The sequence below is a fragment of the Desmodus rotundus genome, chromosome 3 (genome assembly GCF_022682495.2).
Source record: "Desmodus rotundus isolate HL8 chromosome 3, HLdesRot8A.1, whole genome shotgun sequence".
Taxonomy (NCBI): domain Eukaryota; kingdom Metazoa; phylum Chordata; class Mammalia; order Chiroptera; family Phyllostomidae; genus Desmodus; species Desmodus rotundus.
The window spans coordinates 19,512,937-19,533,172 of NC_071389.1; the positions used below are offsets into that span (position 1 = coordinate 19,512,937).

At 51.7% G+C, this 20,236-nt stretch overlaps 1 protein-coding gene across 7 annotated transcripts; it reads left to right on the top strand.

Annotated features, from left to right (window-relative positions):
- Nucleotides 1-792: 792 nt before the first annotated feature.
- On the top strand, nt 793-14,394 carry LOC112299078 (antizyme inhibitor 2-like). Of its 7 annotated transcripts, none has more exons than XM_053921926.2 (11): nt 793-954; nt 1,852-2,035; nt 2,545-2,718; nt 3,200-3,372; nt 3,983-4,117; nt 5,035-5,200; nt 5,712-5,859; nt 11,302-11,402; nt 12,282-12,499; nt 12,969-13,032; nt 14,042-14,394. In XM_053921926.2, exons 2-10 carry the CDS (start codon nt 1,898-1,900, stop codon nt 12,991-12,993), a joined length of 1,278 nt encoding a protein of 425 aa, XP_053777901.1. In that variant the 5' UTR covers nt 793-954; nt 1,852-1,897; the 3' UTR covers nt 12,994-13,032; nt 14,042-14,394. The 7 variants fall into 7 exon arrangements, with proteins under 7 accessions (XP_053777901.1, XP_053777900.1, XP_053777902.1 ...); XM_053921925.2 differs by having other exon boundaries at nt 14,103-14,394; XM_053921927.2 differs by having other exon boundaries at nt 14,107-14,394.
- The last annotated feature ends 5,842 nt before the right edge of the window (nt 14,395-20,236 follow it).

The window sequence follows — 20,236 nt, forward strand, 5'->3', positions numbered from 1 at the left end:
TTATCTTGTTTCATCTTATTTTGTCCTCACAACCACCTATGAGGTATTGTGGATACTGTCCGCAACTGGCAGATGATGAAATGGAGGCCCAGGAGGCCCAGGAGGCCGTCTAACCAAAATCTTACACACCTACGAGACAGAGCTCGGGAAGTCAGGCCGACGTGACCTAGCGTGGGACAGCTGTTGGCATGAGTCTCTATAAAAGTCACGGACTTGACCATTTTGTTTGGGATCATAGACCAGAAGGCCTTTCCTTGCTCACTCCTCCCCTCTCCCATCATTCTCAGATGGAATTTCTGAGGACCCTGAAGGTTAAGGGATTTGCACCAGGTTTCCCGAGTCCCTCCCTCCAATCCAGGGTTTTATAAGCCCTTCCTGTTGCCACTTCCTAGACTTTCAAGCCCCCAGAGCCTGAGGATGGTGGTCAGATGGAACATTGGCCCCTGCTGGGAAGGGCTGGGCTGGAGGCCCCAGTCAGGAAGATACGGGGCAGGGCTGACCAAGGAGTAGGGTCAGGACAGCAGCAGATACCTGCTGATCTCCCTTCTAGAAACAGGAACGGGAGGCTCTGGGTGGGGTGTAAGCCTGCAGGAGCCAACAGTGCCACCCCAGAGGTGGGGTTGCCCCAAGGTGGTGGCTTGATCCTGGGTGGACCAGCGGGTCATAGAGTAAGACCTCAGCAACCCCTGTGGGGAGGGGAGGCGGGGGGAGAGTGGGGACTGTTACTGAGCACCAAGGGATGACTCAGAAGGCTCACTTTCCCAATCAGAGACTCCCAGCCAGGCATTTAAATGTGCGGTGGAGGCAGAGATACGACGTGGGGGAGACCATCTCCTGCTCTGGGCGGTGGAGCTGAGCCACGACTGCAGTCTGAGGTTGGGTTCCGCTCCAGCTCTACTCCTGCTTTGCAGACCTGTCTGAAGACCTCTGAGCCCCAGTTTTTATATCTTTTAGGTGAGACGGGTGGGTGACAGGGTTTCCAGTGTCCCTCTACTCTGATTGTGGCTGGTGTTCTCTTATAACAGGAGTCTGACTTCACCCTTGGGCCTATTGTGTGGGCCTCCAAGGGACTGGGGAGGTTTGGGCTGAGTGGTCAGGGTTGACCAAGGTTTTGGGGGAAGCAACCTTCAGAGGTACTTCCTCTGGCCCTGAGATCTGGGCTGAGTTCCGTTTTAACATAGGGAATTCCTGGAAGCCCGGGAAGCCATAGGTCCCAGGCCCCTGGGCTGTGCCTATGGAAGCAGATCACCATGGGCACCAGGTAGCCCGGGTGTGGAGTGGAGGCCACGGATGCCACCCAGCTGCTGAAGCAGAAGGACTCTGGCTGCAGGCCGCCTTCACTTCAGTTTCAGTGATGGGTGGCCAGTCTTACTTAGGTCCAGTGGCTGCGCTACAGAGCCCAGGCACCAGTTCTAGCTCTGCCACTGACCACTTGGTGACCTTGGGCAAGTTCTTTCTTTTCTCTGGGTCATTTGTCCCTGTGAGAAAAGTGGGATGTTGGACTAGATTATCCCCCAGATCCCAGCCAGCCCTATAATCTAAAGATCCTGCACTCTGCCCTCAAGGGCCACTTTTCTCATCTATCAATGGGCTCACGTGTGTGAAGCAGCCTGGAAAAGGATGCGAACCATCTATCATGCGTGCACATTTTGAGCATCTTGCTTGGTCCCACATTAGGCCACTGATGCCAGCTGGCCCAGGCGGCCCATCCTACAGATGGGAAGGTTTACGAGGGCTCCACGGAGCTCTATGTGGCTGAATGGACTTGCTGGCCCAGAAACACTGGTTTGGGGGGCAATGAGGGAATGGGAGGAGGGAGTGTGCTGGGTCCTCAACACAAGTCCTTTCCAGAAAGCTGGTACCGTGCCTGGCAGAGAGCTCTGGTGGAGTGTCAGAGATGAGTGCCCTGCTCGTGGACTGGAAGGAGAGTGCAGGGGCTGCTGGAAGCACCTGGCCTAAAGAGATCATCCCCCTGGGGCCTGGGGAGTCCGCCAGGGAGGTGGTCTGGAAGAAGATCCAGGACCTCTCTGATTCCGTACGGACTAGAGGGAAGGGGAGGGGAGCGGAGGGCCGGGAAGGGATGGGAATGGAGTAGTAGAGAGTGGAGAGGGTGAGTCTTGGCTGCCACTTATGTGAACACAAAATAAGACCTTCTGTTTGTGGTTTTATAAGTCAGCTTACTAGATCTTACTCCAAGACTCTGTTCTTTGGGAATCACGGAACAGTTCTTATGTCCCGTTCTAGTCCCCAATCACCACTTAGGATTTTACCCTATGCCAGACTACCTGGTGGAGGGTTGAAGCTGTCCTGGCCCCCTTTTTGGTCTACAAAGGTTGTTGCCCGCTTAGCTCCCTGTTATCAGAAGGTTGGGGGCTCAAATACTATCTTTGCCGTGTACTTGGAGAGGTGACTCATACTTCAGAACCCTAGTTTCCTTTTTTCTATGCTAGCAGTAATAACAGTACTTACTGCATGGGGACTTTGTGAGGGTTCAGTGAAAGACACAATGCCCGGTCTTCCCTCCCTCTCTCTCTGCCTTGGCAGGACCACAGAGACCCCTTCATGGTGGCCGACCTGGGTGCGTTGGCCAGCCGCCATCAGGCCTTCTGCCAGGCCCTGCCAAGGGTCTCGCCTTTCTATGCTGTGAAGTGTAACAGCAGCCCCTGGGTGCTGCGTGTCCTGGCTGCCCTGGGCACTGGCTTCGACTGTGCCAGCCAGGTGAGCCTGGGCCCGCTGCCAGTTGCTTCATTCCAGGGCCTGACACTTCTTGGGGAGAAAAGGCCAATTGCCAGGGGTCCTGGAGTGGGGACCACAGCCCCTAAACCATGGCAGGTGTGGGTGGTGCCAAGTTGCTGGCAAAAGAATAAATGAATGAACTAACAGTGTAGTCGACCTTCCATGGGTTTAGGTGGCATGGGCAGTCAGTCTGAGCTAGAGAGTGGAGGGAACAGGTGTTTTCAGCTACAGACCCCGTTGGCCCAGCCATTTCACCTGCGCCTCAGTTTCTTTGTCTCTAAAAGGGGTCAACTCTATGTTCCTTAGAGTTGTCTGGAAGCTTAAATAGCACAATATGTGCCCAGCGCTGTGCCAGGTGCACAGCAGGGGCTCAGTGGAGGACTGCCCCTCACGCCTTGGGTCTTGTACGCGAAGAGCCGGGGAGCAGGAAGGCAGCTCCTCACTGTGGCTGTCGCCGTGCCAGGTGGAGTTGGAGCAGGTTCTGGGCCTGGGTGTGGCCCCCTCACGCATCATCTACGCCCACCCTTGCAAGCCTATCTCCTGCCTCCAGTATGCTGCCCACCACGGGGTGCAGCTCATGACCTTCGACAGTGAGGAGGAGCTGACCAAGGTGGCCCGGCACCACCCCGGGGCCAGGTGAGACCAGCAGGGTCGCAGGCAGGAGGAGATAGGCTGAACAAGGGACAGCAAGCCTGGGGCTCTGGCAAACTGATGTGGCCTCACAAACGAGATGGAGGCTGTTACATGTGGTGACCAGGAGAGGCCCAAGCCGTGAAGTACCAGAATTTGGGTCAGGTGGCCCAGTGCCTTCCCTGGTGCCCATTGGTGTCAAACAAACAGGGCCTAGGTCTGCACAGACACTGGGCGGAGCCTGGCGTCAGGAGGTCTGGGGTCTGGCAACCTCATGGGTAAAGCACTCACACTGGGGTCAGGGAGACCAGGGCGCACATTTCTGACTTGTCACTTCGGTGTGTTCTTGGGGAAGCTGTCTAACATTTCCGACCCCCTAACAGCAGATCTGCCGAAGGCATATTCTTAATTATGTCATTTTCCTGCCTCTTCTTGCCTGCGCTGAAGCCTCTAAGTAGTGGTGTGTTTCCCCCTTGGGATCAGTGGCTGGAACATCCAGAGGAACTAGACAGGGGTGGGTGGGAGGGTGGAGGGAGTCTGGTTGGGGGGCAGTAAAGCACCCAGGCTTCCGGGATCAGGTCTAAGAACGCCTGTCACCCTCACACCCCTCCCCCAGGCTGGTCCTCCGGCTCTGGACCCAGGACAGCAGCAGCGTCTTCCCTCTGAGTGCCAAGTTTGGGGCCAGACTGGAAATGTGTGAACGGTTGCTCACGTCGGCCCGAGCCCTGGGGTTGGCTGTGGTGGGCGCCAGGTAAGAGCACTGACTTACTCTGCCTGCGAGGCAGGTCCTGGTCTGTGCTGTCCTTCCGTGCCTTTGACTTACCCTGGGCCCTCGGCCAGCACGGCCCCTCTGGCGAGGCCTCCTGTTGCTTCATTTGTCCTCAGCCAAGGAGGGGGCCGCTACCTGCTGTGAGGGTGGGGCAGGTGAGGCAATGCTGGGCTTGGGTGCAAAATTTGATGGGATGCAAAAGAACTTCATACTCAAGGTAAATAACATTGTAATACAGTATTTTTGAAAAATTTAATGCAGGAAAAGTCCATGATGAGAGAATGTTGTAATTTTTCATCAAGGCAGGACTGGCACTTCTGATTTTTCCTTTTGCTTCCGGGCCCTGTTACTCTTACCAATCTTGTCTTTACTTAAAGTTTCTGTATTTCACTCACCATGGATATTTTTGCATCGATTTTCCTTGTTAAAAATATTGCATAAATGTTACTTATTTTGATTCCATAGTGTTTTGGTGCCCCTTAAGTTTGACACCCGAGAAGCGTGCCTCACTTGCCTTGGGCGACCTGCCCCTGATTGGGTGCTCAGCCCATCTCCCATCGCTGAGATGACTCTGAGGCTTCGGGTTCAGATCTCATGCCTTCCAAGGAGGAGCAAGGGACCCCCTGCCATAAGGCTTTGGGAGGGGGCAGCTAAGAGTGGTGGCCACCGCACAGCCACAAGAGCCCCAACTCAGGGACCATCGTGTGGGGTGCGTGTCGCTGGGATTCCACGTGGACAACCAAGGTTGCGGTTTTGGCGGGTGCTCACAAGCTCGAGGGCAGGCACTCATGTTGCAGTGTCCATACCGTGACTGTGTGGGTGTTTCCGAATGTGTGTCCCTTCCTCCTGACCTTGCGTCTCCTTGTGTGTTCCCTACCTGTCACTCGACATGTGTTCAGCTTCCACGTGGGCTCAAGCTGCCGGAACGCCCACGTCTTCACACAGGCCATCGCCGACTGCCGGCGCCTCTTCGAGATGGGCCGCGGGGTCTGGCACGAAATGAACCTCCTGGATATTGGAGGGGGTTTCCCCGGAGTGGAGGGCTCCGAGCCTATGTTTGAGGAGGTAAGAGGGGAGGCGGAGAGGGGCTTTAGCGGACGGAGTGGGGTTTGTGTACAGGGAGCTCTTGTAACTGAGTCCTGTGCCTGCAAGTAGCGGAGGTTGGTTGTGTTGAGCGGTCTCTGACTTTACATACAGGGCCTGTGCACACCTACAGGCATGGGTGTGTGTGTGTGTGTGTGTGTGTGTGGCTCCACGCCTCTCCTTAGACATGTTGCCTTTGCTAGAGCCGCCGTCAGATAGACATTTGCTCACTGTGTCCCCCACGCCCAGGGCACTGTCCGCCTGGCTGACCATGTATCCATGTGGATGGCTTCAAGTTCATACTCTCAGGGCGCTGCAGCCCACACACTTGCTGTGTGCCCTTGGAGAGCGTCCCTCTGGGCCGCACTTTCCACCTGCTTTCCCTCCAATAAAATGGGGATGATGGCGCCTTCCCACGGGAATGCTGAGAGATGACGCGGGTAAAGACCCTGCATAGGAACCGGCCTCACACGGGTTGGGTCTGTCCCCACAGATGGCGAGAGTGATCCACGCTGCCCTGGCCCGGGACTTCCCCGAGGGGACTGGTGTGGAAATCATCGCGGAGCCTGGCCGCTTCTACGAGGAACCTGTCTGCACAGCTGCAGTCAACATCATCGCCAAGAAGGCTGTGCCGGAGGCTGGTGGGCAGGCCAGGCCAGGCCAGGGCAGGGAGAGCCCTGTCCAGGGTTCCCAGGCCCCAGAGTAGAGGGTGGGCAGAGGGTTTGGATCCCACCCCTGGGCTCCTCACTGGCAGGGAAGCAAGCTTCGAGTTAGCTGCAGACAGGAACCGGTTATGATTATCATTTTGTTGTTCTCAGACTGGGAGGGCGACAGTGGGGGATGACAAATTCACAACTGGCACGTGGAGTGGGAGTCGCGGGCACGGCTGGTAGGGGCACAGACACCGCTGTGCAGGCGTGCACCTAGATTTTCCCAGGCAAGCATTTTCTAACGGGAGCAAACTTTTTAAGAAGATTTTATTTATTTATTCGATTGTTTATTTATTTACCTAGAGAGATGGAAGGGGGAAAGTAAGAGAGAGAGAGATTGCCCCTCATGTGCCCCCTACTGGGGACCTGGCCCACAACCCAGGCACGTTTCCTGATGGGGAATCGAACCGGCAGCGACCCTTTGCTTCGCAGTCTGGCTCTCAATTCACTGATCCACACCAGCCAGGGCAGGAGCCAACTTTTATAACCGAAAACATAGTGAGTAGCTACTAACTGTACAACAGATCTATGAAGGCCTTGTTGTCTGTGCCGTGGCCTGGAGGTGAAGGGTGACATTTGTAGGTAACAGGAAACATTTTGACCATCGAGGTCAACCATCACGGGAGAGTATTGTGATTGTGAGTTGTCTGGGGAAAAGCGTGGAGTGGGGTTTCGGTTCTCACAAAGGAAGCCAACCAGAAACTTGGGTTCGTGGTGAGATCGAAAACGTGAAGAGACTCACCCTCTGGGTGAGTGCTGTCTACTCTTTGGAGCTTTATGATAACTGACATATAAGGGCTTCTGAATCCTTTTAATCTGCTTCCTTATCCTTTTGACAAGTGCCTGTCCCATCCCTCTCTAATCCTAAAGGCACAGGGGTCCACTAACTTCATTCCCTCACCAAGCATCTCACTGGAGAATACTGTGATGTGGGGCATATGATTTCAGTCATCATTTAACAAAAGTCTAATTGATAGGTATTGGGGCCTCATTATTTTTATTTTCATAATAGCAAGAGCTGCCTATAATGAAGGATCTATTATGTGAGCAATTACTATTCTACCGCCTTTCCACTCAGCGATCCTAGAGGTAGTTTGGGTCGTCCCATTTCACGGGTGGAGATTTTGACACTCAGAGGGACGAAGTGACTTTCCAAGGCAGCAGCATCAGTTCGTGGCACAACTCAGCGAAGGTCTGTCCGATGCAAGGCTGGTGCCCTGTATTTGCAGATGGGCCAAGCAGAGCGGAGCGCCCAGCCTTGGGGCCACATGACTAACTCCCACGACCAACTGGCTGAGGGACAATGGGGGGCTGTGGGCACAAGAGGCAGGACCAGTGACAGCAGCAGAGAGAGAGCAGGGGATGGGGGTGACCGACACCAGGGAGAGGGTGGGGGGGAAGACCCAAGGAGAGAAAATGAATATTCAGAAAGATCTGGGCATCTAAATGCCAAGTGTTATAAAATGCCCCCAATGGTCACAGAAATCAGTTGAAAAGATTAAAGAAATCAATATTTTTTATTTTATTTCTTTTCATTTTTCCCTCACTACCATTTATCCCTCCTATACCCTCTTCTACTTCTACCCAAGAAATCAATGTTCTTTTTTAAATTTATAACCTATTTTTAAAAATTTTTATTGTTATTCAATTACATTGTATGCCTTTTCTCCCCATCCCTCCACCCCACCCCAGCCGAACCCACCTCCCTCCCCCATCCCCCCCCTCCTTGATTTTGTCCATGTGTCCTTTATAGTAGTTCCTGTAATCCCCTCTCCTCACTGTCTCCTCCCCACTCCCCCCTGGCTATTGTTAGATTGTTCTTAACTTCAATGTCTCTGGTTATATTTTGTTCAATGTTCTTTTTTAAAGAATATATTTTATTGATTCGACCAGCTCAGACTGCTCCCAACCAAATCAAAACAGGATAAGGTGGTTCAAGCTTACAAATCCTTTCAACCTTCCCAACTTTCTTTGAAGTCTCCTCCTGGTTTTCTAAAAAAGCCACCATTCAAACCATCAGCACATGTTTCCCCTGCCTGACTCTGGTCAGCCTGACTCACGTGGCCTCTGTTCAACTTGCCCTGCAGCACCAGGTCTGCTCGAAGGTGCAGCAGCTTTCGTCCATTCTGACGTCTTTTTTAAAGTATGTTTTATTGATTATGCTATTACAGTTGTCCCACTTTTTTCTCCCCTTTATTCCCCTCCGCCCTTTACCCCCCTCCCACCAGCATTCTGTCCCCCTTAGTTCATGTCCATGGGTCATACATATAAGTTCTTTGGTTTCTCTGTTTCCTGTACCAATCCTAACCTCCCCCTGTGTATTTCGTACCTACCATTTATGCTTCTTCTCTGTACCTTTCCCCCCATTCTCCCTACTTCCCCTCGCCACCAATAACCCTCCATGTGATCTCCATTTCTGTGATTCTGTTCCTGTTCTAGTTGTTTGCTTAGTTTGTTTTTGTTTTTATTTTTAGGTTCAGTTGTTGATAGTTGTGAATTTGTTGTCATTTTACTGTTCATAGTTTTGATCGTCTTCTTTTTCTTAGATAATCTTCTTTAACATTTCATAGAATAAGGGCTAGGTGATGATGAACTCCTTTAACTTGACCTTATCTGGGAAGCACTTCCTCTGTCCTTCCATTCTAAATGATAGCTTTGCTGGATAGAGTAATCTTGGATGTAGGTCCTTGCTTTGCATGACTTTGAATACTTCTTTCCAGCCCCTTCTTGCCTGTGAGGTTTCTTTTGAGAAGTCAGCTGATAGTTTCATGGGAACTCCTTTGTAGGTAAGTGTCTCCTTTTCTCTTGCTGCTTTTAAGATTCTCTCCTTCTCTTTAATCTTGGCTAATGTAATTATGATGTGCCTTGGTGTGTTCCTCCTTGGGTCCAGCTTCTTTGGGACTCTGTGAGCTTCCCGGATTTCCTGGAAGTCTATTTCCTTTGCCAGATTGGGGAAGTTCTCCTTCATTATTTTTTCAAATAAACTTTCAATTTCTTGCTCTTCCCCTTCTCCTTCTGGCACCCCTGTGACTCAGATGTTGGAACATTTAAAGTTGTCCTGGAGGTTCCTAAGCCTCTCTTCATTTTTCTGAATTCTTGTTTCTTCATTCTGTTCTGGTTGAATGTTTCTTTCTTCCTTCTGCTCCAGATTGTTGATTTGAGTCCTCGTTTCCTTCCCTTCACCGTTGGTTCCCTGTATACTTTTCTTTATTTCACTTTGCAACACCTTCACTTTTTCCTCTATTTTGTGAGCATACTCAACCATTTCTGTGGGCATCCTGATTACCAGTGTTTAGAAGTCTGTATCTGATAGATTGGCTATCTCTTCATTGCTTAGTTTTATTTTTAGAGCTGTGATCTGTTCTTTCATTTGGGCCATATTTTTTGGTCTTGGCACACCTGTTATGTAGTATGGGGCGGAGCCTTAGGTATTTGCCAGGGTGGGGCAACCCATGTCACTGCATTGTGGAGCTTAATGTGGGGGAGGGGTCCGAGAGGGAACAATGCTGTTTGCTCAAGCTCTTGGCAAAGAGCTTCCCCCACTTCCCACAAGCAAATTGGGCCCTTCTGGTGCTGATTCCCAGGTGGGTGGGTTTGTGTATGTTCTATGTACCCTGTGGGTCTTGCCAATGAACTCTCTTGTGAGGCTGGGAGTTTCTCCCACTACCATAACCCCCACAGGTTTTTACAGTCAGAGGTTTTGAGGCTTTATTTCCCCTTGCTAGAACCCTGGGTTGCGTGATCTGTCTTACTCCCCAATTGTTCCTCCTGGTTTATCCGCATGTGATTGTGGGACCACCCAGTCCACCAGCCGCTGCCTTTCCGCATGTCCTCTCTGCCCTGGCCGCCCATCCCTGCCCCTCTTACCGGTCTGGATGAATGTTTCTTCTTTAAGTCCTTGGTTGTCGAATTTCCATACAGTTTGACTTTCTGGCAGTTCTGGTTATTTTTTGTTTTTAAATTTGTCGTTGTCCTTCTTTTGGTTGTGTGAGGAAGCAAAGTATATCTACTTGTGCCTCCGTCTTGGCCGGAAGAAATCAATGTTCTAAGGACAGACTAAGAGTGGTTGTTTAGAAATTGTCTTGGTAGTAGTTTGTGTCCGAAGAGCCTGGGGTCATAGGTGAGCAGCAGCTCAATGTGCATCAGGAGTGCGATGGAACTCGGGAGAGGCCACCACACACTTACTGCGGCAGCGTCAACAGAGGCGGAGTATTTAGAAGGAAGGAGGTGACCACCGTGCTGTTCGCTACTTGTTAGAGTTGGGCACTGGGCTCAGTGCAACTGGATTCGCTTTACTCCGGTAACCTGAGACAGGCAGACACCGAAACAACTGCCTTAAAAGATTTCCCTGGAAACAGGAGCCATGGCATGCCACGCAGGCCTCGTGGGGAAGCACCAGGGTGGGTCAGGAGGCAGGACAAGGAGCTGGGTGGGTGAGAGGCTGCACTGTGAGTTTAAGGAAAGGAATGAGTGAGGCAGTGAAAACCAAGCAGGCAGGTTTAGGGTTGGCTGGTTTGAGCAATGGCCGTGGGTTCTGGGCTACAAGGCCCGCTCCTGGTTGCCTGGTCCCTGGCCCTGGGATAATTAGGGGACGGTGAGAGTGGTTCGCCCTATGAGAGCGCTGTAGAGGAGGCAGTTGGCAGGTACGGACTCTAGATTGGCTGGCTTGCATATGGGGGTGCACCTGCAGCTGTGCCTTTTACTGGGAGGAGCAGAATGTCCAGGGTCAGCGAGGCCCCAGATGCCAGAGCACCAGGATGAAGAAAAACAATATGGGTAACCAGGCAGCCCTTTGAGGGAAAAAAAAGATAAACTAGCACATCGCTAAGGAGCACCCATAATGGAATAATGTCATAAAAAGGCATTTTGCTCCTGGTTTTGCCTTACACAGAAGGCATTCAGGGAACCCAGTCTAAAGCAAGGACAGGGGACCTGGGACTTGACCAGGGACAAATTCCCACCCTGCCGAATTCTCCTGTGTGACTTCTGGCAAGACTCAGTTTCCCCACCGATACAGTGGTGTTCATTGCCCTTACTCAGAGTGTGCTTCAGAGGATTGAATCATTTAATGCACGCAGCCAGGCTGGAACAATGCCCGGGTCGTAGTTCGTGGCACATTAGCTGTATCAGTAGGAGCAGCAGCAGCCGCAGCAGCACTCCTGCGGGGTGGGGTGGGAGGCAGAGAGGCCCTGAGACCAGGGACCAGGCCCCAGCCTTGCACGGGATCAGGAAAGGCTCCCGGATCAGGGCACAAAGGTTACCTAGTGCTGGGGAGGGTGTCTGTGCTGCTCCCAAGGGCACTGGGCTCAGTGTTGGCAGTCAGTGTTGAGACCTCTCTGAGCACACCTCAGTTCTGCCCTCTCCCACTCCCAGGAGGCTACCGGAAACTGCTGTACTATCTCAATGAGGGCCACTATGGCATCTTCCGAGTCTGCCTCAGGGAGCTTGTCTCCAGGACACCAATGGTGGTGAAGGTAAGGGCGCCCTGGTGTGGCTCTGGCACCGAGAGCACTGAGCTCAGCCCCCTTCCCTGGGAGGCAGGGGTCCCTCCACGAGGTGGAGAGGTGCAGGGTCTTCGATTACAGTTGGCTCTGCAGATTGTCTTACCACGTGCGTGTGCAAGGGTGTACACAGGCGTGCCTGTTTGCATTTGCATGTGCACCTCTTTTGTGTGTGAGCATGCTGATTTACACCTGTGCGGGTGGGTGTGTGGACAGGTACGTGGTTCTGTGTGGGTGTGTGTGCCATCTGTTTGCCTCTGGGCTCCCACATGGTCTCTCTGTATGCACTGTGTGCGGGTGTTTAGCAGAATCCTTGAACGTTGGAGATGCAGGAGACCCAGGAAACAGAGATTCTTCAACATTGCTTCAAAATAGATTCATCTGGGAAGTTTTCAAAGACCCTGAGCTTAGGCCAAGCCCCGGACAGTTGACAGCAGAGCTTCTCATCGCTTGGGACGTGACATCAGTTCTTTGTTAAAACACCTCCAATGTGGCTCCAATGTGCAACCGAGTTTGAGGCCCAGTATTTTGAGTGATTATTGACTAAAATCTTTCGATTTTTTAGATGGGAAGCTGAGGCCACATCTGGGTCTGCCCATGCAACTTGGCAAGGCTAGAACGTGTCATTCGAAGGAATGTCATGCATAAGCTCTGTGAGGGAGGGGTCAAGAGGAGAGGCTGGCACATAGGGACCGCTCAATAATTGGTCAGGATGGCTGACTGACAGTGTCCTTGCTGGTGCCTTCCCACTTATGCCTTGGGATGCTCTGCTGGCCGAGGGCATGAGCTTGGAGGATGGGCCGGGAGGAGGAGCTCTCCCTTCTCTGATGCCCCATCCATGTGTCCCTGCAGGAGCTCGGCTCGGAGCCGCCCCTCTTCCCCTGCATCCTCTATGGCCCCACGTGTGATGCCTTTGACAAGCTCTTCCAGCAGGAGGTGCAGCTCCCTGAGCTAGACGTGGGCGACTGGCTCATCTTCCCCTCCATGGGTGCCTACACCTGGGTCATGAGCTCCACCTTCAATGGCTTCCTGCCCACCACCATCTGCTACGCCATGGGAGCCGAGTTCAGGTGTCTAAGTGGAGCGGGAAAGAGGCTCTCACCAGGACCTGAGCTGGGCTCGGGGATCTGGTGGCTGCGCTCTGGGTTCCCAGGTCCAGGAAACACTGCGCTCCCCCCACTGGCCCCAGTAAGGGTCTGACTGACATTGACACTGCCTATGGGGTTGACCCCATTACACCCACCACCCAGATAAGTCCACGGCAGCCCACCTGGGCGGCTCTGACAGCTCTGAAGTAGAGGCCCCTCTGTGCACAGCTCAGGCAGAGCTATGGCCCAGCTCTAGGCCATCCACCCCCTACTCTGACATTTGCAGCTGTTCCCCAGTTCCCTCATCAGATGTCCCTTCCCTACCAGCCTCAGACTCCCTCATAGGGAGTCTAGAGCCCAAGGGTCCCCTGTCAGCCACCACAGGGCTCACCCCACGGGGGTTGTAGGGAGGGCTCTAGAACACCCCTTTACTGGTACAACCTTTCCACAGGAGCCTGCTGGAGACAGCACCTTAAGCTGGGACCTGGTGGAATGGAGTTGCTCCAGATGCCTTGGTGCGCCCATGTGGGAAAGCCTGGGGGTGGAGGTGGGGGTTGGGAAGAGTAACATGTGGGGAGCAGAGGTTTGGGTGCTTCTGAAATAATGAGACAACTTTTCAGATTCAAAATGGCTTTTCCTCCCTAAGTCAGTCTGAAGCATAAGCTAGCTCTTCAGGGCAGCCACCCCCTCCTTCCCTTCCTGCTCCTGCCCCCAGGCCCTGGGGCGGGGGTGTGGGGGAGGGTGGAGAGCTGAGAAACCAGTATCATTACAACACATGCCCTGTGAAGGCCCTATCCTGGAGTGCCAAGCAACCTGCCTTGGCCAGTACCTTGAGATTCTTTCATCCCACCTTTTATCCAGTTAACGACCCCGGTGTCGTTCCAGAAAGGTTTATGTGAACTAGAGGCCCCCATTCCAGGGGTAAGAACACTGGCTTTGGGGGCCGGCCTGGAGTGAATCCAGGCTCCGCCACAAATGGACCATGTGGCGAAAGCCTCAGTGTCTCCATCCATGGCGTGAGAATGACATCAGTGCCGTCCTGGCAGGTTGTGGGGGGGATTCAGTCAGGTCATGAAAATGCTCGTGTCCAGGCCCCTGCCTGTCCCAGGCTGGCCTGGTCCTGGGCCCCTCCTGCTCAGAGACCGCCCTCTGACCCCACGGTCTGGGCATCCTCAGGGAGCACACATCGCATCTGGCCACACAGCTAATGGGCTGGGCATGCAGGCATCTGGCCTTGGCCTTCACAAACCCCCAGTTTGGGAGGTAGGAGGACAAGGAGTAGAAACATCCAGCTCCCAAATAGGGCAGATGCTACTGTGTGTCCCCCAAAGACACTAAAACTGCAGAAACAGTATTTGGGAAATTCTGAGCTGGAAGAAGAGAATGTGTCCTACAGGCAGGACATTGGCAGAGGTGGGGCAGGGACACATTAGTACAACCAGTCGTGTTTATGCAGCGAGCAGAGGTGGAGTGGGCCCCAGAGGCCAAAGCCACTCACCTCCTGCATCCCGCATTCTTCTCAAGCTTCACCTGATTTGACTTGTCCAATCCTCACCTTCTGCAAATGGTCCCTGTCATCCACCAGCCAGCCCCCCAATCTGAATGCTGCCTCCACAACTCAGCCACGATCAGAGGTGTTTTCCAGCATCCTCGTGCTGAAGAGATTTCTCCCTACAGACATCCGAGGAGAAGGAATGAGCTCCAGATGCCCCCTAAGGACGTCAGAGGGCTCAGACAGCCTTCTGCTCCCGCACTACCCATTCCTCTGCTCCTGGATCCAGAAACTCTGGGGTGGAAGCAACAACCACTCCTGCCCCCGCAGAGGCCTCTGGAAGTACAAATAGGAGTGGGCTTTAGGTAAACATAAAGTTACATTCATACGCAAGAGTTGTTGGAGTGTTTTGTTTTGCTCTATGGGTGCTGTCCTGTAGAATCTTCAATATCCATCCATCCATCCATCCATCATTCAACTGTTCATCCATCCATCCACCTATTCGCCGGTTGATCAGTTCATCCATTCATCCAACCTTCCTTCCATTCATAAAGCCAGATGCGAGAGCCTAGTCTGCGATGGCATTATGCTAGGCGAGGTGGCACATGATGAATAAGACATGCAGAACCCACAATCAGGGAGCTTGACCTCCAGTTGTGAAAATCAGAGCAGAAGCAAACAAATGATAAAATAAGGTGGAAGCAACAAGTGTTGTGGAGAAAAATTAAAACACAGCAAGGGGATGGGAAAGAATAAAGGATGGCGCCATTTCCGGTAGAGGGACAGGGAGGCCTCCCTGAGAACTTGGGAGGTGAGCAGACACCGGAATGGAGCTGTGTGATTAGCTGGGTCAGAGTTCCAGCATTGGAATCGGCAGGTCCAAAGGTCAGGGATGGAGGGTGTTTCAGAAAAGGCAGGGGGACCGTGTGGGTGAGCAGAGTGAGTGAGAGGAGGAATTAGAGATGAGGAAGAAGGGGACCCAGGGGCTGATGTTCTCAAGCCTCCCGTGAGTCAGGGTTTTGACTCTTCTGAGGGAGAGGGAAGGTCCGAAAGGGTTTGAACAGGTGAGTGAGTGAGAGGATGCACAGAGAACTTGAGGGGCTCCTGCCAGCCCCCATAAATGCTGGGTGGTCATGGTGTGGGTGGTAAGAAGGTTGAGGCTCAAGAAAGGCTATAAAGGTTGAGTCAAGTGAATTTGCTGAGGGGTAGATGTGGGGTATGGGCAGAGAGGGAAAGGGGATGACTCCAGGGCTTTTGGTCAGAGCAGCCCACAGATGGGGACAGTGTGGGGGAGAGCATGGTAGGGGGTTCAAACTGAGAGCTTGGTGTAGACAAAGCAGGTTTGACAAGCCTATTTGACTGCCAAATGGAGTCATATGTGAACAGCTGGTTCCAGGGCAAAGGTTAGATATGAACACGGGAGACAGGTATGAACGCGGGAGGGAGGTATGAACATGGGGTAGAGGTATGAACGTGGGGGTCATCCCACTGGATGGACATTACGTTTCCGGGGCTGCCTAGCCCAGCCCAGCCCAGCCCAGCCCAGCCAAGAAGTGAGAGTCTATAGAGATGATACAACTCATGGAAACTAAGAGAAGAAATGTTTCAGGAAGGAGGGAACCTTCAGCTGTGTGTGTGTGAGGTCAAGGCTGAGAACAGAGTTGGGAAAATGGCGGGCACTGGCGACCTTCCCCATGGGGCTTCATTGCGGAGGAGGGTTGCTGGAAGTGGGGTCCAGAGAGGGTGGCGGGGAGGGGTGGGGTGGAGTGTGGGTTCCTCTTCCAGGGAGCTGTTCTGTAGGGGGGACAGGAAACGGGAGGGTGGTGGAAGACGTTCTTGTAGGGTCACCAGGGTTCAAGAGAAGAAATATTAGGTCTTGTTTGTAGACCATGGGACTGAGTAACAGGAGATTTTTACGATGCAGATGAGAGAGGAGACAGTCCCAAGAGAAAACTCCTTGGGTGGGTGGAGGGGTCAGTGTCCTGTGTGCCAGGGGGGGCCCGCCGCAGAGGGGAGCTGGGCCGGAGCCTCCAGGCACCGGAGGGAGGCGGGGCACACGGCACAGGCTGGTGGGAGAAGGTGGGGTGCTCTCCCCATTGTTTCTCTTCTCAGTGGAAGGAGAAACGGGGCCAAGCAGAAAGAGGCAGGAGGAGTTCTTAGTGTTTTGAGGAGAGGCTTGCTTCCCCAGAGGGAAAATCACAAGGGTGGGAGACTGAACGGACGGGGAAATGGGGTCCCATTGCCAGACCGGGTGCCCTCTTGAGGTTTGCAGTGCCGATTTAGCATGAGTCTGCTCGACGTTCAGCTGCTGGGTGCAGGTGCAGAATGGGTGGGGCAGGGGGCGAGGGGAGTCAAGGGAGGAGGCTGCTTCCAGTGAGGAGCTCCAGGGTCTCTGCACGCGCAGGCTCTGCCTGTGGCTTCCCCCCTACCACGCCCAAGGCTTTGAGCTCCCTGAAATCCTCAAAGCCTTTTCTTGACCCCGCAAGCTGTCCTTCCACATTCTTTATCTGCTGGACCCTCATAATCACCCTGTGAGTTCCTGATGACCTCCACTCATAGAAGTGAATTACCCTGGGTCATGCGGCCAGTAAGAGGCCGAGCTGAGATTCGAACTCCAACGTCAGTTCATTGTTTTCCTTTCTGGGCAGCAGGGCCATGGGCACTGTGTTTAAGAAAGTCTTACGTTTCAGATGGTGAAAATAAACAAGCTCAGCTGTGGGGAGATTAAACTTCAGGTGTTTCGTGACCCCGGTGACCCAGGCGTTGTCAGGATTCAACCATAGTGTCTTGCTGCCACCTACTGGTCACTCTCAGTGTTGCACCCCCAAAGAACCTGGATTTGCTTAGCCGAGAATACTGTCTGGGGCCAACAATGCGTGGTTGAAAAGGGCTAGAGAGGCGTTCTCGCCCCTTTCGACAAATGAGGACAGGGAATTCCAGAGAGGAGACTTCAAAAATCCACCTGCACATGCCTACTCTAGCCATTCAGTTGTCCACTCATCAGTAAATGTTCACGGGACACCGACGCTGCGTCGACACTTGTAGGCGCTGGCAATAAGACAGAGGAGACCCTTGCTCTTCCAGAGCTGCCATTGCTCTGGGGCGGGGCGGGGTGGGGGGCGGACAGATAACGAAACAAGTAAATAAACCAGATAATGGAAAAGCTGATAGAAGCTGTGAAGGAACTAAAACAGAGAGTGAGTGGGGAGAGCGGGGGAGGTGACGTTTGAGTTGGGACCCAATGGCTGGGAGGCGCAGGGAAAGACACTGCAGGACAACACTGTGACCGCCGAGTCTCTGAAGAGTCTGAGCGGGTTCCAGAGCAGCTGGAGCCCACTGGTGCCCCAGCCGCGGCTACCCACGTAGAGCGCGCAGAGAGGTCAGAATAGAATGTTCTCCCAGGAGGGGCATGCCATTGACCTCTCAATTAGTCCACAGCGCCTCTCAGCCCACACCTTACTCACAAGGCTGGTCACTTCCTCCTTGGAGCTCTCTCCTCCCTTGGCCTGTGGGACCCCCACCTCTGGAGGTCGGAAAAGCTATGATTATTCTCCTGTGAAAATTAAAGCTTCACAATCAACAGAGAGATGTCCCTGGTTTGAAGGAGCCCACTGAAGCGTATCAGAAGCTAGAGCAGGAAATGCTGGCACGTGGGGTCAAAGGTCAAGGTCAACATTTCCAGGACCTGGGACAGGAGCATGTAGGAGAGAATTGCTTGTAGTTCTTGCCGTGTTTTTTTTTTTTTAATATTTTATTTCTTTACTTTTAGAGAGAGGAGAAGGGAGGGAGAAAGAGAGAGAGAGGAACATCAATAGGTTGCCTCTCGCTTGTGCCCCAACTGGGGACCATCCTGCAACCCAGGAATGTGCCCTGACTGGGAATCGAACCAGCGATCTTTCGCTTTGTGGGACAATTCTCCACCAATTGAGCCATGCTGGTCAGGGCTGTTGCCACATTTTACGTGTGTCTGTGGCCTTGTCTGCTGCTTAATGGTGAGCCATTTTTGCACATAAAATAATTATTTGTAAGTTTGCAAACATACTATAAGTATGCTTAATTCAAATCCTATGAGTGGTGTTTCAAGAAATAATGTTTTGGAGGCAAAAGAAGTCCCTAAATGGGCAATATTGGCACGTTACTCCGATACTATCCAATGATGCTAGCTGGTGAGGAACGAGGGAACAAAACAAGATGAACTCACTGTAGCTAAGCTGACCAAAAATGGAGTCTGGGTAGTGAAGTCGACAAAGCTGGTTTAGATCATCAAAAGGTCAGAAGCAGGAGGAATAGACTTTATTTCACTTTAACTAGCCCGAGGACTTAAACGGTAGCGTTTCTCAGCTGTGCGTCAGTGCCTGGAGATGTATAAATTCCTGGAGAAGTACTTGGGAAAGAATGTTTACATGTCCAGACTGCAGGTTATCTGGAAGATCATCGTCGGAGATGATTCCAGAGGGGAAGAATGCAGGACGGATTCAAGAATGTGCTGTTTGCTAAAGAGAACTCTCAACTTTTTTCTTCGGATCCCTCTGGGGCGGCCTGGTAGTGTTTCTGAGTCGCAAATCCTCAGACCCTGAAATAAAATGAGCCGTTTTTAATTTTAGCAAAGACTCCTGAGGCATTTGTGTGAGGTCGACACTGGTATTTTCCCGTGTTTGAATGTTTGCTATAAGCTACAGTTCTTTGTCAAGCAAAATATTTCATCGTGAAAGAAAAGGAAGATTATAGGAAGCAACATGTGCCCTAATACTCCACCTGAGGATGTGTTTGGACACGCTCTTAGTTCAACCAGCATCAGTGCAAAATGAAGTAAGTTTTTCTAAGTTTCAAATATTCATCCTAAAAACAAAGACCAAGGGCAATTAATACTTTTTGTGTTTTAGATTTTCATTTTTAAGAATAACTTTTAAACCCTGGCTGGTGTGGCTCAGTGGATTGAGTGCTGGCCTGCGAACCAAAGGGTTGCCTGTTCGATTCCCAGTCAGGGCACATGCCTGGGCTGTGGGCCAGGACCCCAGTGGGGGGTGCGCAAGAGGCAACCACACATTGATGTTTCTCTCCTCTTTCTCCCTCCCTTCCCCTCTCTAAAAATAAATAAATAAAATTAAAAAAAATTCAGTCCATCTGAAAAAAAAGAATAACTTAAATAATAAACACTTATGGTATTATCAATCCATTTTTAAAATAACTTTTATTTGGCCTTTACTTTGAGTTAATGTCTCTAATTTTTAATGATTTCTATTATCAAATGTCTTTGTAAAGTAGAGGCCATTTTAACATGTTATTGAAAGATAATCGTTTTATATTGGCTTGTAATAATAACAAACCATGCACTTATTATTATGTTTTTTTATTATTTTTTATTTTTTTAAAGATTTTATTTATTTATTCGTAGAGAGAGGGAAAGGGAGGGAGAAAGAGAGGGAGAGAAACATCAATGTGTGGTTGCCTCTTGCTCACCCCCCACTGGGGACCTGGCCCACAGCCCAGGCATGTGCCCTAGACTGGGAATCGAACCGGCGACCCTTCAATTCACAGGCCAGCACTCAACCACTGAGCCACACCAGCCAGGGCTATTATTATGTTTTTTTAAACAGAAAATTTCTGAAATGTTTAGTAGAACCCTCTTACAGAAGAATGGTCACTGATTATTATCATGGTCAATCTTTTTTTTTCCCCAAACACATCAAAGTGTTAGGGAAAAATACAGAATAATTTATGTTTTTAGGAATTCCTGAGAATGTTTTTGGAATTCTAACATCTCATACTCAGATCTCAAAGATTAATATCGGGAATGTAGAAATGCGTTTTGAAGTTTTAACATATCTCCAGTCTGCCTCTCTTATTGCCAGAGCTTCGTCATTTCCTCTGCCCTATGAGTCAGCCTCCAAGCCAGAGAGGTCTTCCTCGGGGGAAGACTTGGCCGGGCCTGTGGTTGCCCCGTGAAATCCTTCCCCTCAGCAGTGTCCTCACAACGCACCCTCAGACAACTGCATAAAGGCGTCTGGGAGCTCTTAAACTTGGTGGTTTGGGGAGCCTCACTCAGCTACACAGCATCAGAATATATCGGAGGTGAAGCCTAGGCATATTTAACACACCTGAATGATTTTTGGAAAACACTTTTGTGGTTAACAAACAACACAAATACAGAAAACCACCTAAAACACGTGGACAGGTTACGGGACCATCGGAAGGCCAGCACCCATGTCTGAAGGCAAAACCTCAGC

What these genes read in the sequence shown, in the direction of transcription:
- LOC112299078 (XM_053921926.2), top strand. Translation starts at nt 1,898, where the DNA reads ATGAGTGCCCTGCTCGTGGACTGGAAGGAGAGTGCAGGGGCTGCTGGA. An exon ending in GCTTCGACTGTGCCAGCCAG is followed by an intron (nt 2,719 to 3,199) that starts GTGAGCCTGGGC and finishes TCGCCGTGCCAG; the next exon opens with GTGGAGTTGGAGCAGGTTCT. An exon ending in CCGAGCCTATGTTTGAGGAG is followed by an intron (nt 5,201 to 5,711) that starts GTAAGAGGGGAG and finishes CTGTCCCCACAG; the next exon opens with ATGGCGAGAGTGATCCACGC.